This window comes from Phyllostomus hastatus, unplaced genomic scaffold (assembly GCF_019186645.2).
Source record: "Phyllostomus hastatus isolate PE091 unplaced genomic scaffold, TTU_PhHast_1.1 phas_scaffold_182, whole genome shotgun sequence".
Classification (NCBI taxonomy): domain Eukaryota; kingdom Metazoa; phylum Chordata; class Mammalia; order Chiroptera; family Phyllostomidae; genus Phyllostomus; species Phyllostomus hastatus.
The window spans coordinates 6,763,086-6,789,657 of record NW_025334013.1 but is presented as its reverse complement, the minus strand read 5'-3'; the positions used below and the strand labels follow the sequence as shown (position 1 = coordinate 6,789,657).

The window sequence follows — 26,572 nt, the reverse complement described above, 5'->3', positions numbered from 1 at the left end:
CCTCCCCCCGCCCCCCCCCCCCGCATTACCACCCGGGGCAAAGGTGAGGTTGCTTGAGCAGGGCTTGTCTCTGCCTCTGGGGTTAGGTCTCTGCACTCCTGAGGGCCTGCACTCGTGGGACAGTAGGGCGCAGTTCCCCCCGCCCCGGGGAGGCTGTGCTCGGCTCCCCCGCACTCGGTCTTAGCCGGAAGGCCAGAAGCGATGGGCTCCGTTCGGATGTTCTTTCCAGGGAAATAAGTCACAGCTGCCGCTGGGCCCCTCCTCCGCCTCAAGGCCACCACACGCAGGGGCTCGGGCAGCTGCCAGCCCGCTCCCGGGGCTCCCGACGCCCACCTCCCTCGGGGGCTTCAGGCTGCTTGCTGGTGGCTCTTCTCCGCAGGCCCCTGGTGGCCTGGTTCCGGTGCCACTTCTCAAAGGCCTGGGATCAGGGAGCGGGGAGGAAGGGTTACTCAGCTCCCTCCCAGGCCTGGGTGGTGTGTGCCAGGCTCACGCCTGTGTCCAGCTCCTGTGCCTTGAGGGAGTAAGGTCCCTCCTTCCACCGCAGGCGGGTAGGCAGCCAGCCCTGCCCCAGCTCAAATGCATCGGCTCAGACTAGACCCACTGACCAGCCGGTGATCTGGCAGCCGTGCCCAGAGCTGTCAGGGAAGGGACACTCAGGGGCCGTACCCTGCACAGCCGGTCAGGCCGCATGTGCGGCAGCTGTGCCTCAGGCCGAGCCTGTTCCCAGTCTGAGTGCTGGGCAGGACAGGGCTGGCCACGTGGCCACCAGCTGTATTAAGGGCTCCAGAATCCAAGCAGCTTTCCCTAGCCAAACTGACCCCTGCTCCCTTGTAAAAGAAGGGGTCCCAGGGTGGTGAGAGGAGGGGGCCTGAGCTCAGCAATGTCCAGGTGTGGCACCGGTTTGGGAAGGGCCCGCTGGCGGTGGGGGCTGCCCCACTGGTGTCTGAGAAAGGGCCCAGCCACTGTCTCGCTGCTGGAGTCGCCGAGCCACCTGCAGCTGCACGACCCGCCGCCGCCACGTTCGCCAGGCCCCTCCCAGGTGCCACGGCCTGAGCTGTGGGGACAGCGGGGGAGAAGGCCCCAAGCTGGGCCCGCCGCTGCCTCGGGCACCCATGCTCCCTGCAGCCCCCAGCCCCGCTGTGGCACAGCGAAGAAGGGAATGCGACCGGGGGTGTCGTCTGCAGTGTGTGAACAGGGCAGATTCCTGGCCTGGCCCCGGGTTTCAGACTGAGTAGGTCCAAAGACCTTACTTTGAAAAGACCGCACTCCAGGGGTTTGGACTGAGGATGCAATGGGATGGGAAACCGGAGTGAGGCTGGGGCCGCCCCTCTCACCTGTGACCGCACCAGCTCCTCTGCCCCCCACGCTGCCATGTTGCTGCCAGGCGCCTGGCCTGCTGGGAGCCCTGCAACCGGCGGAGCAGTGCCTCCCGGTGCCAGTGTCGCAGGCATCTCCTCCCGGGGGCCCAGGGGGAGAGGCCCTGTGTGTGTCCTGACAGTCGGGCACCATGACCCCTTCCAAACGGGCCGAGCTCTGGCCTTGGGCCCACTCCTCCAGGATCCTGCAGGGATGAGCCCGGGCCGGAGAGGCCCAGTGCTGTCCGCACTCAGACAAGCCCCTCGGCCGGGGCCCCCCACCCCACGCTCTCCACGCAGCTGCTCACCCCAGCCGCCTCTAACCCTCTGGCCTTCGCCTGTGAGGGAGGGTGCTGGCCTCAGAGCTCCAGTCCCCTCCTGGTCCCGCAGGGGGCTGGCCCTGGGCCCAGTGGGTCAGCCCAGGCCACTGTGTCCAGAGCTGGACGGCACTGTCGCCTGGAAGGGGGGATTGAGTTTGGCAATGCTAACACACTCGTTCAGGAGGGCAGACTCCCCTGGAGTCCGCTCCTGGAAGTGGCGTGCACGCGGCAGGGTGAGAAAAGGGGCTGGGGTAAGCGTTGTGCCCCCTCTTCTACCACATCCACCCGGCCCCCAGGCCCTCGCTGCTGCCCCCCAAGAACTGACAGGTGGGGCGGGCAGAATGTGCTGTTTTCTGAAAGCAGCTGAGATCCCCCAGAAGAGGGAGCGGGTGGGGAAAATATGCAGTAGGTACACAGGAGGAATGTGCCGAGAAGCCAGGGCTCACGCCCAGGCCCTTGCGGCCCGTGACCCTGCGGTTCAGAAGTCCCACTTCCCCAGGGGACTGCTCTGAGCCCAGGGTGTGTCTCTGCTCTCCCTCTGTCCGCCGAGGCTGTGACGCTATGGGGGCCTGTGGGGCCGGCCAGCCTGGGCTCCGCGCCCTGTGGCCTGCGGCTGTGGGGCTGAGGAAACAGCCCGAGAGGAAAACCTCAACCCAACGGGCGTGGCCCTCCTGGGGCCCAGGCGACCGGGCGGGATTCCTTGCCTGCCCTGCCCCTGCCCCCACCCCCCACCCCGGGAGCGGGGTCTCCTACTTGGGTGGGCCGACGTGGGATAGCTCGTGGGACTGCGCCTCCGCCCGTGAGCCCTGAGGCTCCCAGAGATGGAGAAGGTGCCCACGGGGAGTGTGACCATCGGCTCGCACCACCGTCTCTCCCCGCATCCTCCCAGGTGGCTGGAGACTCCAGCATCGGGGTGGCCCAGTGATAGCTGCCCTTCGGTGAGAACGCACCTGTGCCAGGTACGGCCCGAGAGGCGGTCATGGCTCTCCCACGGAAGCTTCACAAAAGCTCAGCCACTTCCCTGAGGCCCCACCTGTCAGGAGTGGTCCGACTCCAAGGCCCACGCCCCCCGCCCCCCGCTACCGTGCACACAGGTGCTGGACTCTCCCGGGGACTCGGGGCACGGTACCAGACGTGGGGCGAGGGCGGCCTGCGCGCTGGGATCTCGTGGGAGGGAGGTGGGGAGGCCTGGAACTCTCAGCACCCTAGTTCCCATTCCCAGCACTGACCCAGTTTCTACAAGCCCCAGTTTCCCCATCCTAAGTGGGAGCCCCGCCCACCTTTGCCGACAGGAATCGCATGAAAGTGTTTGTAAACATGCTCTGAAAGCAGAACCGTCTTGCGACACAGATCTGGAAATGAGATGCCCCGAGGCCCCAGAGTCTGCTGTTGCCGCAGCCCCGCACTGACGCACTGACGCACTGACTACGTGGGTTCTGCAAACGACCAAAGCTGCTCCCTGTCCGTTCCGTTAAAAAAAAAATCTTTTTAGCCCTGGCTGGCATAGCTCAGTGGATTGAGCTCGGGCTGGGAACCAAAGTGTCCCAGGTTCGATTCCCAGCCAGGGTACATTCCTGGGTTGCAGGCCATGACTCCCAGCAACCGCACGTTGATGTTTCTCTCTCTCTCTCTTTCTCCCTCTTTTCCCTCTCTAAAAATAAATAAATAAAATCTTTTTAAAAAATCTTTTTTTTCTTCAATGCTCTGGAGTCCATTAGTTACTTCCTGGCATTCTGAAGCAGGACCCTTGATGATGCCAGTTCATTTTCAGGAACACGATGTGGCCCGGCCAGGCCCAGGGGCTGTAGGCACCGCGGTGACGTGTCCCCGGACTGCCGTGCACTGGCTCCCGCTGTGGCCTCTTCCCTCCCGCGGGGCCGTCACGCTTCTGCCGCCATTTGCTAGTGTCAGAACTAACTGCGTCTGGTCTGCAGCGGCTGGCAGTTCGCTTCGGGTAGAGAATGTCATCAGAGAAAATTTTTCATTTATGTTTTCTGATTTTTCTGTGACGAGCATGCTTCATTTTTCCAGTGTAAAAAAGTGGTGCTGTCCTGGTGTTCCTGTCCCGCTGCTAGACCGCAGCACGACGTGTCATGAGACTCGGTGCCGTCTGTCTGTGCAGCAGAGCTGAGCCGGGTTGGCATGCGGTAGGCGCCCAGTAACTGTCTGCCGATGGACCGGAGTCGGCCGTCTTCCAGAGCCCGGGGGCTGAGAACGAGGCAGGGGTGCTGTCCACGAGGCTGCGGGGCCCCCTGCAGAAGCTTCCAGCCATGCTGGCCGCTGCGGGCCGCAACAGGCTGATTCTGAGGCCACGGGCCCTGCCCTCATTTTGGGGCCTCCTGCTGCACCTGGGCCCCACCTCACCTGCTTCCCTGGGGCTGCGGCGTCCTCTGCTGGCCAGTCTGGGCCAGTGCCTGAGCCCTGGGCCTGGGATGGGCTGTGTTGGTCTCCTGGGCCTCCCGGTTCTGGCCACACACTGAGCAGCGCTGTCCCCCACTGGGCCCAGTGGGTGCCTGTGCCCAACCTGCTGGGACTGAGTGATGGCGACCCACTGCACACGACCCTGGGAGGCTGACTGAGCCGAGGCCTCTAGGACCCTGGGGGAGAGGGAGGAGCCCACACCCAAGGCCCTGAGGGCTCTGGGGCGCTTTGGCAGCTGCAGGGAGCCCTTCCCAGCCCTCACCAGTGCCCTTCGGTATAAGGCCTGCAGGCAAAGCCCCAGCCCTGCTTCTCCTCCCCACCCCCCACCCCAGCCCTCTGCTGGAGAAGACAGGCTGAAATGGGCATGGAGAGCAGCACAGTCTCACACAACAGGCACAAGCATTCTGTTCAGAGAAAGGACAGCTCCACCAGCCAGCGACACTCTCCCTCTCCTTTCCCCCGGGAACTGGTTTATTGAGCAGCTGCTGTCTCCCTCGTCTGGCCCCGGCTCCCAGCTGAACGTTTGCATTCATTATCTCTAATCTCTGGGCCCTCCTGCACAACAGGCTGTTATCTTCCTTCGATCTTTAAAGTCAGACTTGCCCAGGAGGGGTCACACAGCTGGGGGGTGGGGAGCTGGGATCTGACCCCAGTACTAATGACAATGACCAGGAGCACCTCTCCTTATCACCCTCAGCGTCCTGAGCCCTGGCACCAGCCACCAAATACCCGCTACCCCTGCCCCAGGCAAGCTCGAGGCCCAAGCTGGAAGCACAGTGAGAGGCTGCCCCCGGGCCACGGGAACCCACCTGGCATTCAGCTTCTGGGCAGGGTGGGCCTGGCTGAGCTGACGTAGGTGGGACTCAGGCACCCACAGTGTCCAGCACAGGGCCACCCGAGCCTGGGCCCGAGCTCTCTCTGCTGTCTGCTGGCGGGCCTCAAGGCACTGGCCCAGGGCCACTCGCCATGCTATGACGGCCTGCTGGGCCCGGGTCGTCCTCAGCTGCCTCTCTGCCCGGCCACCCAGCACGTGGCTTCTCCAGCGAGCAGCGGAGGTCCAGGCAGTGCCCTGCCCCCGTGTCCAGGCTGCGGCCACTCTGGCTTCCCACCATGGGGTGAATGTGGCCCCCACCGCCCTTCTCCTCGGTCCGTCCTGGAAGACCCGACACCGGGCCCGGGGCATCCCAGCGCTCCCTGCAGATCCGCACCAGCTTGGAAGTGGCTGCCAAACGAGCAGGGGAGGGGTCCGGTGGCTGCCACAGTCAAAGTCAGCGTTTACTCAGCCCTGGGCAGTGTGGCTCAGCTGGCTGGGCACAGTCCCGTGGGACTCCTGGGTATAGGCTCAGGATCCCATTAGGGGCATGTGCGGCCCATTAATGTTTATCTCTCGCATCCATGTTTCTCTCCCTTTCTTTCTCCCTCCCTTCCCCTCTCTCTTTAAAAAAAAAAGTTTTTATTTATTTTTAGAGAGAGGGGAAAGGAGGGAGAAAGAAAGGGAGAGAAACATCAACATGTAGTTGCCTCTCCCATGTCCCCCACTGGGCACCTGGCCAGCAATCCAGGCGTGTGTCCTGGCTGGGAATCAAACTGGCAACGCTTTGGTTTGCAGGCTGGTGCTCAGTCCACTGAGCCACACCAGCCAGGCTCTTCCCCTCTCTCTTAAAAAACGTCACATTTGTTCAAAATTACACCTGTAATCTCCCCACCAAGTCTTATAAATTACACACGGTTTGATAGACAACCCTGAGTCTTAAAAATGTAGGGACCGACGTGTAGAGGGGAGAACACCGGCTTTCATTTGAAGCCCCACAGGAGAGAGGGAACCAGCGGGTGAGGGTTCAAGTCCCAGATCCACTGGCGGACAGCCGCCCCTGCCCCCTCTCACAAGCCTGCTCCCAGGCAGGAGGTCAGTGAGGGGAAGAGGGTCTCCCACTCCCTGAGGGGCTGGGGAAATGTCCACACCCTTTAGATGTGAAAGCACAGAGGTCAGCCGCTCTGCGGGCAGTGGAGCGTGGCTGTGGGGACAGCATGAACACCTGCAAATCTGTCACTGAACAGCAGCAGGACGCGCCACCTGTGGACTCTGGTTTGTTCGCTTGTTTGAGAGCAAGAGAAACATGGATTTGTTATTCTACTTATTTATGCATTCATTGGTTGATTCCTGTATGTGCCCTGACTGGGGATTGAACCTGCAACTTTGGTGTATTGGGACAACGCTCCAATCAAGTGAGCTGCCCAGCCAGGGCCTATGCTGGCTGCTTTTAAATGTGCACGAACGAACTATGTACATGTTTCACGAGAATGTCTCTATTTGAGATTGCATCCTTTTCCTTTGGCCCCTGTAGACAGAGCTCCCCTGAGCCGACCCCTCAGACAGCACGCGGTGTTGGGACACAGATGAGGGTGGAGGTCTGAGGGGTTCATGTCTTAACTGTGTCCTCTGAAACCGAGGGGCTGACCTGGCTGGGAGGGCCAGGCTCTGCAGCTCCAGGTGGGGTCTCCCTTCACGCTCTCCAACCCCTGCCATTTTCCAGGTCCCGGGCCTCCAGCCTGGACTCCACTAGAGCTGCAGATGCAACCCAGCCTCCCATCCATCCCCTGGGCTCTCTCCCTGCTCTTCCCAGGGGTGGGGATGACCCTCCGCCTCCCCTCCCCATCCTGAGCTCACCCACCCACCCACCCACCTCTGCAGTAGGAGTTGCTCTGGCCGGGCCCCCCTGTGTCTCTGCTGAGAACACAGCTCTTCACAGGCCCTGGACGCGAACCCACACCCACCTCCGGTACTGTTCATGCAGGCACTGCTGCCCTGTGGCCAGAGAGATGCTGGGTGCTCTTCCTGGCCTCACCCCCGGGCCCTCCCTGGGTGCCCGTGGGCCCCTGCTTAGCTGGTCCTTGGCCCTCTACCCAACTGGAAACAGACGAGGCCACCCTAACTGTCCGGGTCAAGGTGCTTTGGTATACAGGTGCCCTACAGGTGACCAGGCCCACCCGACTCATAGTTGTTGGTTTTTTAAAAAATTGCCTGGTGGTGTTTAGGAATCTTGAGAATTTCATAAAAATCTAGATTCCCAGCTTTTCTTTAAAAACTAGAGTTCTGGCAGCACTGGGCCAGCCCTCCTGGGCACCTGGGACCACTGGGTGGAGAAGCAGCTGTTTCCTGTGGACAGCACGTGAGCTTCCAGAGCAATAAGTGCCCTCCCCAGCCCACTGGTATGAGGTCTCCGTGTAACGGGGCACCTCTAAAACGCCCCCTAGCGGCCCCCCACCTCCTGTGCTGGGCCCTGAGGGTCCCGTGACGCGGTGCTCAGACCTGTGACTCCTGAAAGCCAGGTGAGGAGGACGAGGCGGCCGATGAACAAGAACCCTTCTAGGAGCTGGGTTCTGTGCCAGGCACGTGGGTGGATTGCTTCACGGGACCCCACAATCCCCCTGTGAGACTCAGGATGAGTAGTTTGTGTAAAGTCCACACAGCCAGGAATGGGAGTGGGGACGTGAACCTGGGGACCAGTGTCCATGCCGGTCCTGGCCCTGCCCTGTGGGGGTCCTGTCATTGTTGAACCTTGTGCATGAGGATCAGGACTCCCCTGGGTCTCCCTGATGGCCCTCCTTCTGCCTTGGTGCCCCGTCGCAGGCCCCACTCACTCTGCCAGCAGGGACCATGTCCCTTCCTGGTGGAAGATGAACCAAGTGTCTTGCTTACAGGAGCTCACGACAGGGACGAGGTCCAGCCAAGGCTGACCCATTCTGGGGACCCCTCCTGAACCCTCCCAGGCTGTTCCCCTGAGAAAGGTCCCGATCCCATCACTTCCCATTACAGCGATCCATATTCAACATGCCCCGCCCCCTTCCGGCAGAAGGAGCTTAAGTGACGCTGCTTGCTGGGGTGGGAGGGACTGCTGTTTGCTCACCGGCCTTCTGCCCGCAGAGGGACAGCTGAGTCACCTTCGCCCACCGGAGGCCCGCAGCCACGTCACCCTCATCCACTGTTCCAGGCACATCCTCAGGGCTCCCGTGGGGCGGTGAGCCAGGTGATCTGGGTCCTAGGCGCCTCTCTTCACCACCCGCCGCCAGGCCCCGAAACACCTGGGGGAGCCGAGAGGACGCGCAGGCGCTCATCATGAAGGCGGCAGCCGCAGCCGCCTGCCCTACGCCAAACTCACTATTGGGGGACGTCACTTCGCCTCTCGGCCTCAGCTCCCTCATCTGTGAAACGGGGCTGCTGTGAGGACCCGAGGCCACCACCTCGGGGTGCCAGGATGGTCTCAGCTGCCTCCTACCAGGACGCCCGCATCTACTCTGGGCCCCTCCACTCGGTTCCTACTCGGGAACCCGGGTGAATTTTTCAAATCTCAAAGCAAACCGTTGTACTCCCCTGCTAACATCCTCCAGTGGCAGCCCCCTTGCGTGGATGATAACAAGCAGCTGCTCCCCAGGCCTGCAAGGTCCGCCACACACCTTTCCCGCCCCCAGCACCCCCACCCCGGGCTGACAGGGCCGCCGCTCGACTGCCCTTCTTTTTGAGTTCTCCGCACTTTGCCCTCACGGTCCTTTTTGTACCTGCTGTTCCCTCTCATCCGCCTCCCTCCCCTAGTCCACCTTTCATCCTCGCGCCTCTGCTGAGCTCCGGTCGAGGTCAGCTCCCTCCGTTAAAAGTTCTCATAGAGACCTGGCTGGTGTAGCTCAGTGGATTGAGCTCAGGCTGCGAACCAAAGCATCGCAGGTTCAATTCCCAGTCAGGGCACATGCCTGGGTCGTGGGCCAGGTCCCCAGCGGGGGCCACATGAGAGGCAACCACACATTGACGTTTCTGTCTCTCTCTTCCCCCCTCCCTTACCATCTCTAAAAATAAATAAAATTTTTTTAAAAGTTCTCATAGAATTCTCTCCTTCATTTTTATCTTGGCTAATGTAATTATGATGTGCCTTGGTGTGTTCCTCCTTGGGTCCAACTTCTTTGGGACTCTCTGAGCTTCCTGGACTTCCTGGAAGTCTATTTCCTTTGCCAGATCGGGGAAGTTTTCCTTTATTATTTGTTCAAATAAATTTTCCACTAGTTGCTCTTCCTCTTCTCCTTCTGGTACCCCTATAATTCAGATATTGGAATGTTTCAAGATGTCCTAGAGGTTTTTAAGCCTCTCCTCATTTTTTTGAATTCTTATTTCTTAATTCTTTTCTGATTGTATGTTTTTTTCTTCCTTCTGGTCCACTCCATTGATTTGAGACCCAGTTTTCTTTCCATTACTACTAGAAGCAGCAAGAGATAAGGGGACAGTAACCTACAAAGGAGTTCCCATCAGACTGTCAGCTGATTTCTCAAAAGAGACCTTGCAGGCAAGAAGGGGCTGGAAAGAAGTATTCCAAGTCATGAAAGGCAAGGACCTACATCCCAGATTGCTCTATCCAGCAAAGCTTTCATGTAGAATGGAAGGGCAGATAAAGTGCTTCTCAGATAAGGTCAAGTTAAAGGAGTTCATCATCACCAAGCTCTTATATGAAATGTTAAAGGGACTTATCTAAGAAAAAGAAGATAGAAAATATGAACAGTAAAAAGACAGCAAACTCACAGTTATTAACAACCACACCTAAAACAAAATGAAAAGAAACTAAGCAAACAACTAGAACAGGAACAGAACCACAGAAATGGAAATCACATGGAGGGTTAGCAACAGGGGAGTGGGAGGAGGAGAGAGGGGGTAAAGGTACAGAGAATAAGCAGCATAGATGGTAGGTAGAAAATAGACAGGGGAGGGCAAGAATAGTATGGGAAATGTAGAAGCCAAAGAACTTATGACACATGGATATGAACTAAAAGGAGGGAATGTGGGTGGGAAAGGGGGTGCAGGGAGGAGGGGAGTGAAGGGGAGAAATAGGACAACTGTAATAGCGTAATCAATAAAATATATTTTAAAAAATAGTTCTCATAGAAAACTCTACCACGGGGGTGCAATCAGCAAAATGCAGACAGCGGGAAACCACAGGTCAAGCACCGTGGTTTCTTCAACAGGTAAATCGCAAGGAAAAAAGAAATTCAGGGGAGCCCACAGCTTACAAAGACTTCAGTGACTCATCAACCAATTACAACATGTGCACTGTGTTAAGCGCCCAATTACAACATGTGCACTGTGTTAAGCACCTGATTCAAACAAACTGTAACAAGGTATGGGCTTGTAAAGCAACTGGGAACTCGAAGGCTGACCAGACAGTTGCCGGCATTAAGGAATTACTGTTCATTAATTTCTTGTGTGAGCATGGCCTTGTGGTTATGTTGTTGAAAAGAGATGGCTGGGCCCTGGCTAGGCCCTGGCTAGTGTGGCTCAGAGGACTGGGTGCCGGCCTACAAACCAAAAGGTCATCAGTTCGATTCCTGGCCAGGGCACATGCCTGGGTTGCGGACTGTATCCCTGGTTGGGGGTGTGTGAGAGGCAACCAATCCACATTTGATCCATGTTTTTCTTGTACATCGATGTCTCTCTCCCTCTCTCCCTCCCTTCCCTCTCTAAAAATAAATAAATAAATCTTTTTTTAAAAAAAGAGATGGTTAGCATTTGCCTCAAAATAACACAGAGGGGGAAGCAGTTGGGGTGCCTTTGAAACGAGGTTTCCCAGGAGGTGATTTTCTGGAAGCTGGGTGCTTTACACAGGTGTATCGTGCTACCTTCTTTACTTCCGTGTGAGATAAAAATGTCCCATAATTAAAGAGTTAACACAGAAAAAAAACTCTTACAGATCTGCGTTCCTTCCCTTCACAACACTAAACTCAGGTGCTGTTTGCACACGCCCCTCTGACTTCCTGTGTGTCCCCCAGCCTGGCCACGGGCTCCACGTGAGGCAGGCGGCGAGTGGCAGTGTGCTTTACGTAGCATTAACCCAGCTCCTGGGTGGCCTTAGGCTCTCGGTGCTCGGCAGCTGCCTTCGCCTTTCGCTTTCATCTTTGTCTCTGAAGACTAGGCGTCCAGAACTCAAAGGGCGCCTCCCAGCTGCATCCCGCCACCCTCTGCCTCTGCCTCCGCCTTGGGGAAGGGGACCCCGCCCCGCCCCCTCCCACCTCCGCCTACCTGCGGAGCCAGGCTCTCTGGTGCTGGAGGTCCAGTGGGGCCACCCAGGCTGTATCTGCAGCGGGAGAGCTCCAGGCCTGGGGGGCCCTTCCCGTGCTCAGAGTGCTCCGCACGGCCCCGGAGGTCTCTCTCTGGGCCCCCTTCTGCTCCTGCCTGGCCCATTCCTTCCCACGGCCCCACAGGAGGAAGGCTGTAAAGGGAGAGGCTAGAGAGTGAGTGGAGGGAAGGATCCGGGCCAGGAGGGCCAGGGACACCCGGGGCACCCAGGGCACCCAGCTGTGTGGCTTTCGGCCATTCGGCTGTCAGCTCCTCTGCTCTGGACTGCAGTCTGCTGCGAGTGAATGAGGTCTCAGGGCCGCTCCAGGTCTAACACTCAAGCTTCTGCTGGGCCGGTGCCAGCGTCAACGGCACATAAACCTCGTACTGTGTGTCCTCAAACTGGGCACTCAATTTTCTGTGCCCCAGCCCCTCCCCAGCAATGAAAGGGGCACAATGTCTTGCCAAGGTTGCCGAGAGGCTCAAATGAGATCGTGTCTGGGAAGTTGCCAGAGCAGATGCTCAGTAAACACTTGTTCACTCAGGACCCCCATCAGCTGGGCCCTGCCCAGCTCTGCGTCCCGCGCCCCCCCGCCACCAGCTTCCCCAGGCCCCGCCTCTCACCAGCCAGTTGCTGCAGGGCCTGCAGGATCTGTCTCCTCCATCTGGTCTCTGCCCAGAAGGCGATGGCACTGGCCGGGCTCCGGCCTTCTCCTTCAGACTCCCCGGACTGAAAGGAAAGTCACGCAGGGAGAAACTGGTGCCCAGGGCCAAGGAAGGGCACACGATGCGACCTGCCCAACCCAGCCCGGGGCGATGCTGCCGGCCTGCGGGAGCAAAGGGGTGCCGGCCCCCCCAGGTCTGTTCCAGGCAGCTCCCTCGCCCCCCCCCATTACACGAGGGATTTGGGGAGGGGGTTCTGCTTTGGCTTCATTCTCTTCAACACTATTTGCATTTTTTTTACAATGAACATGTAGTAAAATAGATATTGTTTAAATCATTATTTTAAACACAGTTTTGAAAACAAAATAAGAACAATACATCACAGTAGTGGAAAACTGAGGAAATGAAGAAAATAGCCGATTTTAACCCTGCTGTTCCAGAGATAAGCACTATTTGCATTGTAGGTTTTGGGGGGCTGAGGGATGAAATGTTTTCTTTTCTTTTTAAGATTTTATTTATTTATTTTTTAGAGAGGGAAGGGAGGGAGAAAGAGAGAGAGAGAGAGAAAGAAACATCAATGTGCGGTTGCTGGGGGCCGTAGCCTGCAACCCAGGCATGTACCCTGACTGGGAATCGAACCTGCGACACTTTGGTTCGCAGCCTGCACTCAATCCACTGAGCTATGCCAGCCAGGGCAGGATGAAATATTTTCTTTTTTTTTTTTAATTTTTATTTTAATCATTGTTCAAGTACAGTTTTCTCCCTTTTACTCCCAATCCAGCCCACCCACCCGCGGATGAAATATTTTCTTAATCATATGTTTAAGAGTGGCAAGATACACATAACATAAATGTATCATTTTAACCATTTCCCAGTGGACAACTCAGTAATGTTAAGTCCTTCACTTAACATTCAGTGTGGAACATTTTAGTATTTTTTCCTTCTGGTCTTTTTTTTTTAAGCACTGTTTTAGGTGCATAGAGAAAACATCTTAGATACTACTTATTTATCCTTCACCATTGTTCCTTGCCATCAAATTCTACACAAATGGGCCCTGGCTGGGATAGCTCAGTGGATTGAGCGCGGCCTGAGAACCAAAGCGTTGCAGGTTCGATTCCCAGTCAGGGCACATGCCTGGGTTGCAGGCCAGGTCCCCCAGTGGGGGCCACGTGGGAGGCAACCACACACTGATGTTTCTCTCTTTCTCCCTCCCTTCCCCTCTCTGAAAATAAATAAATAAAATCTTAGGAAAAAAATTCTACACACATGCCCATGAAAAGACTTCCAGGAAGGAGGATACGTGGGGAGGGGATAACATTTCCAGTGATACTGGATGTTTTTTCAAATCAAGCGTACAGGACTGTCATGGTTAGAAATAAAAATTAAAGGTATGGCAATGGAAGATAAAGGGAAGGAGAGGGAGGGCATCCTTGTCTTCATAAACACTACGCCGAACAGTTGCCAAGCAGCCGCCACACGGTGAAGCCGCGGTTTCCTCACCCACGGGGCACGCAGGCTCTTTCGCAGTTTTTGCAAGGACACACGACGCTGTGATGGACATCCGTTTGTACAAATCTTTGCCGGCAGCTGCTGTGTGCATGCCCGTTCTCTTGCTGGGGAGGGGGAATGGGGGACCAGGGGGGAAGGCTGCCAGCACTGCCCAAGCCACACTGGGCGACCCGAGGTGTCCCCAGCTACCTGCTTCTCTGGGCAGGGCCCACCCCTGGCTTCCTTCCCGAGGGGCTCCCCCCAGAGGGTGGGGGTGCTGGCCCGGCCTGGAGGTAGGGCTGCTCAAACCCTTGTCTCTGCTGCCGAGTCAGCCTTCTCCCCTGGACCGTGAGAGAAGGGGAAAAGGGACGTGACCTGTGGCCTCAGATGTGCCCTGAGAGGGAGCCCCAAGGAGGGCAGGCACGGGGCCAAACACATCCATCAGACTCCACGGCCTGTGGGCTTAGCCACCAGGATGCCCTGCCACTCTGGAGATGCACGAGTGAACGGAGAGAGGGAGCCCAGGAGGCAGGGCTTTCCTTGGGAGGCCGAACCCAGAGCTGGGACCTTCCACAGCACCCCTTTCCCAAGGTGGGAGGAACACAGAAATTCCCTCCCGGGCCTGGCCCCAAACCACTAGTGAAAAATAGCAACCGCTGATATGGTAGTGCTAGCTGTGGGCCAGGCGGAGTTTGGAGTCCCTTTACTTATTTAGCCTCTCGACAACCCCAAGAAGTGTGATGTGCTATTACTATTCCATCTTAGAGCTACAAGACTAAGGCACAGAGAGGTTAAGTAACTCGCCCACAGCCACACAGCCAAAGAGTGTGAAAGAAAGTAGTGGAGGCAGGATTTGAACTGAGGCAGAGCTGGTTCAGGTGTCTGGGCTGACAACTGTCCACCCTACTTCAGATCACTCAGAAGGGCTAACCTGTGCCCAGAAGGAGCTCCTCCCTAGACACTCGGGCATTTCACCACCTCCCCATGACCCAGCCGGGAGGCCCCCGACCTTCTGGAAGCTCCAGGCCAGCCCGGCCCTTGTGTGTTGACTCCAGACCGCCTCCAGCTGGGCCACCCGGAGCCACCGTGCCCAGCACAGCACCTGCAGGCCCCTGCTCAGCAGCTGCCTTTGGCCCAGGACCACTGTGGCCGCCACAGCCCACCAGTTCCAAACCGAGTGCCGCCAGGCTCTGAAACATCTGGACTAGACAGCAGCTGCGGGCTGGGGGTGCTCCAGGGCTGGTTGGCAGGTGGGCCTGCCCCTCAGCCCAGGGCAGCATCTGGGGGCAGGGCAGCAGCGCCCCCCTGTGGCCCTTCCCACAGTGACAATTCGCAGAAACAGCGGGCCCCACGTGCCTGTCCCCTGTCTCCCGCAGCCCCCTGTGGTTCCCAGCAGGGACGGCTTGGAGGAAGCTCCTCCCCCTTAGGGCCTGTGTGGATCTGCCCTCAGGGACGCATCTCCGTCAGGCCCTAGAGTCCCTCCGCCCAGGCAAATGGGAGAGGAGCTGTCCCGGCCCGCAGCCAGGAACTCACCGGGCTGTCTCCCACTCCAGCTGTCTCCCACTCCAGGCTCACCGTGTTTCGGGCTTTGTTCTTGGAAAACAAAAGGATAAGGTAGCTCTCAGGCCGAGCAGCAAGCAGGACAGGACACGCCTGCTGGGCCTGCCCGCCGGAGGCCTCCCTTTCTGAGGGAACCGGGTGTGACAGGGCGGTGGGAATGCCCAGGGTGGGCTGCAGCCGCCTGGAGCCCCCCACAGTCCCGCTCCCAGACTCCTCTGTCCTCTACCTGCAGGGCACCTCCGGCCAGGGCTGGGGCTGGCAGACAGGAAGTCTCCCCGCTGACCTGCTCCCTGGGGGCCTCCGCCCCTCCTTCCTGCCCAGGGAGGACACCCCTGGCTGCTCTGGAGAAGGTGGAAGAGCAGAGTCTGCTCCCCTCCTGCTCCCTGCTGTACGCGGCCTCTCTCCTTGCCTCAGGGCACAGGCAGGAAGGGCGCCCTGCTCGGAGCCGAGGAAATCCCTAGAGAGCACCTCCGCAGGGGTCTCTGGTGGGGGCGATTCGGGCTTGCTGCCTGCCTGAGAGTCTGAGGGACCACGCTGGGCCCCGGGGGTCCCTGGGAAATTCACAGCTCCCCTGAGACCGCGGGGGTGCTTCTTCCTCTTCTCCCAGGAAGCAAGAACAGGCTGGCAGGGCTGGGGGCCAGCAGGGAGGCCCTGGCCATCACTGGTGCAGGGCTCTTGCTGTGAAGGGACTGGGGGTTCCTGGGTCCCCCGGCACCTGAGGTGGGCCACCTTGTGCTCCAGGCATTGCAGGAAGGCCAGCAGCTGGGACATGGCAGCCTGGGATGGGGCCCGAGCCTGGCTCTTGGCAGGGACAGCCAGGTCCTCCAGGGTGAGGGGTTCCCCCATGAGCCCGGAGGCCCAGCTCCCCAGGCCACCCCAGGAGCTGGGGCCCGGCTGTGTGTGCCCATCAACAGAGGCATAGCGCACGGTGGGGCTGAAGTCCAGGCGTGGGGTGTCTGTGGGCAGCAGCCGGGACTGCTTCCGGGTGGAGGATGGGCGAGCCTGTGGCCCTTGGGGTAGGGGACTTCTCAGGGGCATCACATGAGGCCAGAAGCTTTCTGGAGGCTCCGACCAAAGGTGGGGGCTGCTGCGAATTTCACACTTGGCCAGGCTGGCCTCCCCGAGGCCCAGGTTACTCTGCTGGATGGCCGAGGCTCGTACTCCCCTCTGGGGGAGGCTGCGCAGGGGCTGCAAGTTGCTCTGCTGCTGGAAGCGTGAGTTGATGAGCCGGTTAGGACCAGTCGTGGCCTTTAGGGCAAGGCCCAGGCGGGGGCTGGGACTGGCCAGGTTGCTCTGGACTCGGCAGGGCTCCCGGCGAAGCACCGCACCCAGGGAGGGTGCGGTGGCAGGCCCTCCCCTCTCAGCCTGGCCCCTGGGCGCCCACCGGCCCCGGCTCTGTGTCACCAGGAGTCTCTGTGGCTCTAAAAAGAGTAGAGACAGTCATGCCCTGAGGGTGGGCAAACTCGGTGTCCAGTGCTCAAGTGGGACAGTGGGGGCCTGTCAGGCCCCAGAACCGGGGAGGGACAGGGCCCCAAGCAGCAGGGAGCTGGGACTTGGAGGTCTGCCTGGCTCTGCAGGTCAGCAGGCAGTGAGAGCCTGGGGACCTTGAGCGAGAGTGGTGACACGGTCTGACTGCGCCTGGCCGCTTGGAGCAGGGGCACGGCAGGGTCAGAGCCGAGGAGGCTGCGGAGGGTCCCAGGCGAGAGGTGACGGGGCTGGGGTCAGGGGTGGCAGGGAGGGTAGAGAGGAGACAGACTCGGATCTGCTGTGGAGGCGGAGGCTTAGAAGAGGGGGAGGGAAATTAAGCTGATTTCCAGCTTGAGCAAAGAGGTGACGGGGAGCAGGCAGCAGCTGGGGATGAAAGCAAGACCCAGCCTGTCACACGGCTCCAGGCGAGCTGCTCTGGGGACCCAGGGGTGGGCCTTGGAGCCCTCCCTCCGACTGCCCCCCACCCCTAAGGCCATCCCACCGGAGACTGGGCCTCCTGGGAGCTGGCACCATGCCTGGGAAGGCCTGGCAAATATAGTGTGGGCCATACAAGTTTGTAAGTAGGAACTAAAGCTCAGAGAGGTCAAGCAACTTGCCCACAGGCACACAGCTAGAACACTAAGAAACCGGCATGTGAAGCACAATCTGAATTTGCTCTGGGCTGCGTCTGCCTGTGGCTGCACCCACCCTGCGGCCTTCTTGAAGCTCCAGGCACCTGAGCTTGGAGGTTCTCCAGCCCACCATCCCTGGCACAGCCCGGCCTGTGGGAGCCTCTCCTCCCCCGGGGCCCCAGCCGGACCTTCTTCCTGACCTCCCTCCCTGACTTCCTGACCTCCCCCTGGGCCCCAGGCTGAGAAGCCTTTGGCCCAGTACAGCTAATCTCTGGAATTGGCAAGGCCCTGGGTTGGCCTGTCTGGGACCCGGCTCCTGCCACCTCCAACCCAGACCCACTACGCCTCTTGCCTGGCCTCAGGGGGGTCGCAGGCCTGGGGGGCACATTCTCCTTGTGACTGGCATCAGGTCTCAGCTTCCTGGGCTCCAGGGCAAAGCCAGGGGGGCAGTAGTGTCCTTGGTCACCCCACAGCCAGCGGCCTGTTGGATCACACGAGATCTGAGGGGCGAGGACAGAGTGTCCTGGCTCCCACCAGGCCACACCCCAGCCCTGGCCCACACCCCACCCCTCACCAGCACCCCTAGTTAGCCCAGCCCCAGCTGTCCCGGTCAGGCCCCCTTGGAGTCTCCTGGCCCTGTACACCCCCGAAGACCCTCTTTCCATCATGGTCATTTCCTCTTGTCTTGCAGTATCCCTGCCCAGCCCCTAGAGGGAGCAAGGCTCTCTTTGTTTCCTGTCTCCAGTTTCTGAACATTCTCCCTCCTCCCTCTCGAAGACACTGGGTTCCAAGCTCCAGGTGCTCGATGAAGGAAGCGCTGGTCAGGCCCCCTGGCTCCCTGAAGATTTCAGCTCCTGGCTTACTGGCACTTTCTTCGACACATGCCTGTCTCCGTTCTGGGCGATTTCACCGCGATCCACACCAACGATCCCTCCAGCTCCTGGCCTGTGGGGTCCTCGGCCTTCTCCTCTCCTACCATCCTGCCCTTCCCCCAACCTCGGCCACCAGCTCCCGAGACCCTCCCAGACTTTGTCATCCTAAATAACTGCACCCCTCCGCGATCTCCGTTTCAGAGCCCGCCCCTGATTTTTCCAGTCCATTCCCTGAGTGCCCGATCCTACAGTCTTCCCCTCCAGGGACCCTCCCTCTCGCCACCACACCACCCCCTTGGTCTGTTCTTTTCTTTTCTTTTTTTTTTAAGAGAGGGAAGGGAAGGAGAAAGAGAGAGAGAGAGAAACATCAATGTGGGTTTGCTGGGGGCCGTGGCCTGCAACCCAGGCATATGCCCTGACTGGGAATTGAACCTGCGACACTTTGGTTCGCAGCCCACGCTCAATCCACTGAGCTATGCCAGCCAGGGCTCCTTGGTCTGTTCTTGCCCACTGATGTCTCTCTCTGCTCCTGCACTTAAGCGCCCAGGGTCATAATCACCCCGTTTGCACACCCTTGGCTCCCCCTCTCCGCCACATTCCCTCCGTGGAGTCGCAACGCTGGTCCGAGTGGCTAAAGAAACCCCTGCAACCCCGCCCTGCGGCCTCGCTCCAGAACCTTCCGTCTCCAGTCCCAAAAGGCTACTGGAGAGTCAGATTCTGCTCCCCTCCCCCCCCACCCGTCTAGATACTAGTTCACACTTTCTCCTGTCCTTGAACCTCTGCCACCCCTTCTCCCTCCACACGCCCTTTGGCAGAACTTGTTGGCTATTGTGCCCACAAAATAGGGCCATCAAAAAGAAACACCACCAGCTCCCTCACCAGCGTCATGCCCACTGCCTTTCCCGCCCCTCCCCCATCCCATCTGGTATCATCCCCCGCCGGACCCTCCCCTAAGCTCTGGGTGCCCTTCTGTGTCCCCCGCCAAAGGGCAGCACCCAGGGCCATCACCGGTCTCTGAGATACCGTTCTCTGAATCAGGAAGAGGACCCATAACGATGTCCACGCCACACAGCTGATTAAACCACACCAGGGCGCAGAGCTTGGGGGTCAGGACACGGGCTATGCTGTGTCAGGGCCCTGACCCTGCTCTCAAAGGCCCCTGCCCCATCCTCTGCACTTCCTTACCGACTCGGTCCCATCAGCACTTACACAGGGCGGTATTTTTTCCACCTTTAAAAACGATGAGCAAAAACACTAAACTTCTTCCCTTCTCAGAACACCCAAATCCTAATTCTTCTCCCACTCCTACCTCTGCTGACTTCATTGCAATCAGCCCCCCCACCCCACCCCAAAGCTGCTTTCCTCCAGGTGACCTCCGAGGTGCAGGTCCCCGGCCAGTTCCCAGGCAGCAGTAGGACAGTGGTCACTGGTCCTCCTCGGCGCCCCCCAGGACGCCACCCCTCAGCCTCCCTCCCTCCTGCCGGCATCTCGTTCCCAGTCTCCACTGCTGGTCCCTCCCCTTCTCCTGAGCTCTCAGTGTTGGGGGTGCCAGGGCCTCCTCCCTTCCCTGAGGCATGCACCCCAAGTGATCTCAGCGCCAGACCCTTCTAAGGCATTGTCCCTTCTCTGAGAATGGCAGCTTTAGCCTCCTGCTGGCCCAGGGGACAATCCTGGAGTCCCCCTGACCTCCTGCTCCCACACACCACCCGCAATCCATCAGCTCATCCTGTCTGCTCTACCTTCCAAGGATATCTAGAATCCAGTCCCTGCTCACCCCCTCCGTCCTCACCTCCTGAGGCCAAGCCATCACCACCTCTTGCCTCCTGACTGGTCTCCCACTCTGCCCTGCCCCCCTCACCCTGTGGCCTCCTCCCCACAGTGGCAAGAGTGACCCTGAGAACTTAGGTCAGAGCAGGTCTGGACTCAACGCGAACGGCTCCAAAGACTCCCCAACCCACTCGGTCCTCAGTGAAGGCTCCCAGGTCCCCACATCAGGGAGCCTGCTGGTCAGACAAGGGGACACAGGAACACAGCCAGTCTGTCGGCAGATGGCTTGTCCATGGCTACTTTCTCACCACGTGGCAGAGTAGTTTCAACAGACACATGGTGGCCCCCAAAGCCTAACACATTTACTTTCTGGCTTCTAGGGAAGTTTGTTTAAGAAGTAAGGGGACTGGGGAATGAGTGAAAAGGGGAATGTAGTCGATCATATTGTGATAAGTTTGCACGGTGACAGAGGACTCCTAGAATTAGTGGGGTGATCACATTGTGAGGTATAAAATGGTCAAATCCTGCCTTGGCTGGTGTGGCTCAGTGGCCTGAGCATGGGCCTTCGAACCAAAGAGTCACCGGTTCGATTCCCAGTCAGGGCACATGCCTGGGTTGTGGGCCAGGTCCCCAGTAGGGGGCGCCTGGGAGGCAACCACACATTGATGTTTCTCTCCGTCTCCCTCCTTCCCCTCTAAAAATAAATAACATCTTAAAACAAAGTTGAATCCCCACATTGTACACCTGACTAATATAATCAACATAAGAATGTACACCAGTTCTACTTATGTTTTAAAATGTTTGCTGACCCCTGCCCCAGTGACCTAGCCCTGGTTACCAACCTCATCCCTACTCCTGTTCCCCAGCTCTTTCTGCTGCAAACACACCCACCTCCTTGTTGTTCTCCCCAAATGCTGCGTGTGTTCTGGCCTCAAGGCCTTTGCACTTGCTGTTCCCTCTGCCTGGAACTCTCTCCCCCTCTCTCTTCTCCTTCACCTCCCGCCTCAAACATCACAGCGAGCCCCTCCCCGACCACTGTCTCTGCAACACAGCTCTCTCTCCCGCCCCCTCCTCTCTTTGCAAGATCTTTGTCCGTGACTTAGCGCCACCTAACAGACTGAGGAAGTCGGTGTCTGCCTCTCTCTCTCTCCAGCGGCCCGGGAGCCACTGTGTCTCTTTTCCAGGCCGTATTCACAGCATATGGAACAGTACCTGGCGCACCACAGGAGCTCCCGCATTGTGCTCAGTGGATGAGCCGTACTAAGCACCACGCCCCCTTGAGGATGCTTCCTATCATTTCATCTGCACCGCGGCCCAAAGAATTACGGCTTTGCTTTAGGGAAGAGGAAACTGGAGCTTAACAGGGCTCCCCTCCCGGCCCTGAGGCTGCAGAGGGGCCCCCTGGGCCTGACTCCACCGCCCGGCTGGAGACAGGCGTCACCAGGACAGTCCCACGCCCCACCTCTTTCCAAAGGAGACTTGAGACAGCTCAAACCACATATCCCTTTCCATCCCCCCCATTTTCTCTTCCCCCCACCCCAGCCGGGCTCTCTCTCTCTCTAACCCCCCACACTACCTGCCCCCTTTCCACTCCCCTCCAATCAAGGACAGCAGAGCCTCCCTCCTCTTCCCACCAAAAGAACTTGTGATCACTTTCCCTGCCCTCCTGAACTTGCCCTTCAGTGCGTTTGTCTTCCTCGGGCCCTTGTTACCCAGTTGGGTTTGAACCTGGAGGGGACCTCGGGCAGGACCGCTAACGATCCAAGAAGGCAAAGGGTAGGGGCGTGGCGGTCAACGTCAGCGAGCGTGCTCCCGGGGTCCCGCACCAGCCTCGAGGTGCGCAGTGCGCCTGTGAGCCCCTAGCTGTGAGCGTGGCCTCCGCAGTCTGCGCATGTAGGGGTCCGAGGGCGGGGCCAGGGGGCGCCCGCGGTCCTCGGCCCTGGGGGTTCTGGCCGGCCCCGCCGCCACTCAAGCTGGGTCTCCGCTGGAAAAGCACGTGGCCTTGTGCAGACTTCTGGCTCGCACAAGACACGTCAGACTGCCAGCCTCCAGGCCCCTCCGAAACTGGCTGGCATCCACCCTACGCCCTCCTCTAGGCGCCGTGTGCTCCGGCCAAATCACACTTCCCCTGCGGCATTTTCCGCCTCTAAGTCCTGGTCCGTGCTGTTCCCCACAGCACCCTGCTCCACCCCGCCCACTCCTTCCTCGGTCTGGAATGTGTTCTTGTCCTTTCTAAACACCCACCGGGAGAGAAAAGAGCACTGGGCCCGGAAGACCCGGTCGAGACCGGTTCCGCGGCTGTGTGACTTGAGGCAAGTCCCTAACTTCTGCGAACCTCAGGCTCCTCATCTGTAAAAGGGGAGTGGTAACACCCACTCCATTGCCCTCCGGCTTGACTGGAGAGCCGTTTCAGGAACGCCAGGCAGCCTTTCAAATTCTAACGCAGTCCTCGAAGGAGGGGGTGGTTATGGCTTCCTGATTAAGTCCGTGCATCTAATACCTCCTCCTAAACCTGCTGGATTGAACTTAACTTTTTTTTTAAATATTTTATTTATTTATTTTTTAGAGAGGGAAGGGAGGGAGGGGGGGGGAGAGAGAGAGAGAGAGAGAGAGAGAGAGAGAGAGAGAGAAACATCAATGTGCGGTTGCTGGGGGTCGTGGCCTGCAACCCAGGCATGTACCCTGACTGGGAATGGAACCTGCGACACTTTGGTTCCCAGCGGCTCAATCCACTGAGCTACGCCAGCCAGGGCTGAACTTAACTTTTTCAACCTTTTACTTTCTTCAGCCTTGCTGCGTCCATGTATTTAGGTGTGTGTTTTATGAACACAATATGGCCGGAGTTTTGTAAAAAATTATTTACAAGTATATGATTATGACACATTTCTACAAACCATCTTAATTTTGTGCTTGCTAGTAGTCAAGTATCATGTTTCTCTTTCTTTCCTTTCTTATCTTTTTTTTTTTTTTTGGCAAATCTCCTGCCCCCCAACCCCCCACAACTAGCTTGGAACTTATACGTTGTATTTCTGTCGTTCAGTTGTTATCCAAGACATTTTAATATGTGTATTTCATTTGACTAAGTCTACAGTTAATCCAGTATTTACCTTCCTTCCAGACCCCCACCCCCTAAAAATAAAAAGGCTTTATAATACATTGTGTCTGGTCAGCTCCTCCGGAAATATATTATTGTCGTGAACACTAAACCACATTTACTATTTCCTTTGTGCTTGTCAGATCTCCCTTAAGGAAAAATGTCCTTCTTCCCCAAAGACATTCTTTAGACGTTGCTTTCTTGAAGGTCTGTCGGTGATAAACTCCACTGTCATTTCTCTGAATGTCTTCATTTCACCCTCATCCCTGAGCGATAACTCGCAAGCACAGTTTGAGGGGGACGGTTATTTTTATCAGTACTTCGAAGTTGACATTCCAGTCTTCTGACATCGACTGTGGCTGCTGCTAAGTCATCAGTTGCCACTGTAACTGTCATCCCTTCTAGGATAGCTTTCCTACCGGGCTGCTTTGGGGGTCTTACTGTGTGTCCGGTGCTCTGCGGTTTTCCCTTGTCCATTCGTTCTACCTGTTATGAAGCACTGACTGCAGGAGGCCCCGGGCGGCAGGCGTGGCCTATTAGGAACCGAGCCTTGCGGGAAGCTCGCCTGAGCCCCGCCTCCTGACCTACCCCCACCCCCACTCCGCCTGAGTTCTGCCTCTGGTCCCTCCCCCCAGCTCCGCCTCCTGCCCCACCCTCTACCCCACACCCCGCCGCCAATCCTGGGAAAAACCGGTTCCTGGTGCCAAAAAGCTGGGGACCGCTGACTTACTGGGTGCGGGCACTGTTCCAGGTGCTGAAAATACAGCAGCAGGTGAAACAAGTCCCATTGTGAGGGCTAGGAGCGTAGATTTCTTCTTACTCTGTTTGGTGATTATTTGGCGTCCGGGTCTGAAATTCGGTGTCAGTCTATTTTAGAACATTCTCTGCCATTTTTCTCCTGAGGGTCCCCCCCACCCTCTCCCATCGTGCCCCGCAGGAACTCTGACTACATTGATGTTGGGCCTTCTCACTCTATCCTTTATTTCTTAACGTCTCATAGTTTCTGCCTTTTTCTGGTACGTTCTGAGTCATTCCTTTCCATCTGTCTGCAAGACTACTGATTCTCCCTTCTGGCGTCCTCGACCAAGTCTCCTCTTTCTGGCTGTGTTTCCAGCTGTGACACAAGGAGGACCCAGGGTTGCCCTCAGTTTGTGCTCTGGGGATCCTACGTTAGAATGACAGTGGTGACATCCAGGGGACATGCTCCACCCACCTGCCTGTTTCACATACGGGGTGAGGTTTCTTTTGAACACAGGGTTTGAAATAAGATAAGACTTCCCAAACCCCTGGGCTAGGGAAGCGCTGAGCTTCCTTCCAATTCAGGTGTGTGGTTCTGCATGGAGATCCCCGAGATGATAATGTTTAAGAATAACCACCTGGTGACTCTGGTGACAGTCTCGGGAGCGGCAGGTGTGCGCACAAGCCCCCAGGCACCTGGAGAATGGCCCCTCGGGGTTCTGCTCTGGCCAGTGAGGAACCTCTCTGCTTTACTTCCCGACAGTTTTTTCAATCTTTTGAAAACTTGTAGAAAGCACTCAATAAATGCTTACAGAGTTAATAGTAAATGAGTAGATGGATGGATGGCCAGACAGCCTGGTGTTGGGATTCAGGACGCGCTACCCCCAAACACGGCACCGGGGCATATTGGTGCCTTCAGCTGAAGGGGTTTAAGAAAATCACAGAAGCAGGAAGGTCATTCCGACATCCACCCCCACCCCTTTCACTCTCCTTCCCTGAAACAGGTCACACACCTCTGATGAGAGAGGTCACCTCTCCTACCAAGAGAAAAGAAGACTTCTCATCACCGGAGATAGGGGATTATGGCCCAGAACTCTGTATAAACAAGCCTTGGGAAACTAAGCCTCATCTTCCTCCTTACTTCACCATCGACCACCCCTAGCTCAAATCCTTTAGTCTCGTCATTTCTTCCCAAGTTTGTTGTTTGTCTAAAAGTTATAAAAGCTTCCTGTTCTGGTCCCTTCGGGTCTTCAGTCTCTTGTGAAGTCTTGCAGGTACACATACAACTTCAATGAAAATGTGTACTTTCCTCCTGTTTATCTTTGTTAGTTTAATTTTCAGACCCAGCTGGGGACCCCCCCCAAGAGGATTGAGGAAAACTTTTTCCTTCCCTCCCTGTCTCTGAATACAGGTAATGAGAGCTTACATTTATTAAACATGTTGCTAATTTTCAGTCCTCATTAATTCCCAAGTTAGGCACTATTATCCCCATTTTTCGGATGAGGAAACTGAGACACGGTGAAGTGAAGAGACTCGTCCACAGCCAGTGACAGAGGGCAGCGGGACTGAAAGCAATGCCTGCTGGCTCCAGAGCTGGTCTGGAGGGAGGCTGTGAGAGCTGGGATTTCCAGACTGTTCTGGACACTCTGGGGGCTGGCCCAAGTGGGTGGGTAGGGCAGGGGCGTGAGGTGGGGATCTGTGGGCTCCACTGGCTCTGGTCTGGTTTTGGTCAACAGAGACAGTGACGGCCCTGGGGCAGTTACTCTGGCTTCCTCATCGGGAAGATTCGGCTTTGTGAAAACAAGAAATGCATTATCTGTGAACTACACAGGCCCTTTCAGCTCTCCCCCGCAGAAGACCAGAGGCAAGAAGAATTTGCTTCCTGTGGTTAAGTTTCTAGAATGTCAGACACCATAACCTATAAACTATTTCCCAGTCCATACGGAAGCTGGTGTTTAGAAAAAAAACAAACAAAAAACCCCAGTGGTGAGAAAGTCTGGTTGCAAGCCCCATTGTGGCCCACCTGAGACCAAGTTCCTGGCCTGGCCCTAACCCTGGCCTTCTTGCTGTCCTCCCCCTACCCCGGGTCGGTGGCAGCTCTGGCCCCCAGCTGTTCAGGCCCCAAACCTTGCAATCACTGAACCCTATCCGGCAGCTGCTGTGTGGGGGAAGGCAGTCTCCTGCAAGCTGTCTTCCAGCCCCAGGCTGCCTTGCCACCAAGGGCCTTGGGTGACACTTCCTCACCAATAGAGGGAGCCCACACAGCCTGTGCCCAGCCGGTCACCCTGAATGGCAGTCTTTCTGTAGCTCAACGCATGCTGTTTGTTCTGCTTAAGCATGGGTGCCACATGGCACCTGGCCAGCCCCGCTGCTGTGTCTTCCTCAGAGAGGGGGCAGGGCCCTTCCCCCTCAGCACGAGAGTAGCAGATGTTCCCAAGTCAGACGCTGGGGGCCGGTGCAGGGGGTCAGGGGTAGGGGAGGAGACCTGGGGGATGGACGCCCGCTGCTGAAGCTGATCTCGGCTGAGCGATGCATGGTCCACTCAGTGTGGCGTCTCCCCCTCGGCACCTCCACAACCGAGGCGCGATGGGTGCTAGGATCTGAGTCGGCCCCGGGACCAGAGCCGGGACCTGGTGTTCTGCGTCACGTGACTGCGTGTCATCGCCCCACCTGCACCTCCCAGCCCAAGTCACCAGCACTGTCCCTTCAGAGCAAGTCAGAGCGTGACCAACTCTGCCCTTCTCACTCAGTTCACGCCCAAGTCCTCAAAACAACCCGCTGACCTGCACCATCAGGCCCCTGCTGCCTCCCTGACCTCCTTCCCTCCCTGCCCCCAGCTCCAGACACCCTGGTGTGCGGGCGGCGCGCCCACAGGCTGTTTCCGGGTGGCCACAGCCATGGCTCTCAGCATCCCTCCCCAGAGGTCACGTTCTCTTCTCTTAGGGCTCTTGCCTCCCGACAGCGGCCTCTGAAAGTCTGCTCCCTGAGAACAAGCCCTGGAACTCACCCCGCAGCACCGGCACTGGCAGAGGCTCCGCTGCCCTGATGGGTGCAGCAGACGGGAGGACGGTGGGGGCTGTGCTCAGGGCCTTGACCTCTCCGTGC

General features: G+C 57.8%; 1 protein-coding gene across 1 annotated transcript; it reads right to left on the bottom strand.

Annotated features, from left to right (window-relative positions):
- Window positions 1-268: 268 nt before the first annotated feature.
- CUNH1orf167 (chromosome unknown C1orf167 homolog) lies at window positions 269-17,975 on the bottom strand. Its single transcript, XM_045858757.1, is given in 15 exon segments — window positions 269-418; window positions 1,335-1,405; window positions 1,497-1,561; window positions 4,906-5,318; window positions 6,781-6,902; window positions 8,005-8,043; window positions 8,046-8,179; window positions 11,151-11,340; window positions 11,811-11,916; window positions 13,354-13,462; window positions 13,548-13,678; window positions 14,347-14,464; window positions 15,307-16,290; window positions 17,306-17,496; window positions 17,907-17,975. Coding segments are annotated over 15 exon segments (2,892 nt in total).
- Between the last annotated feature and the right edge of the window lie 8,597 nt (window positions 17,976-26,572).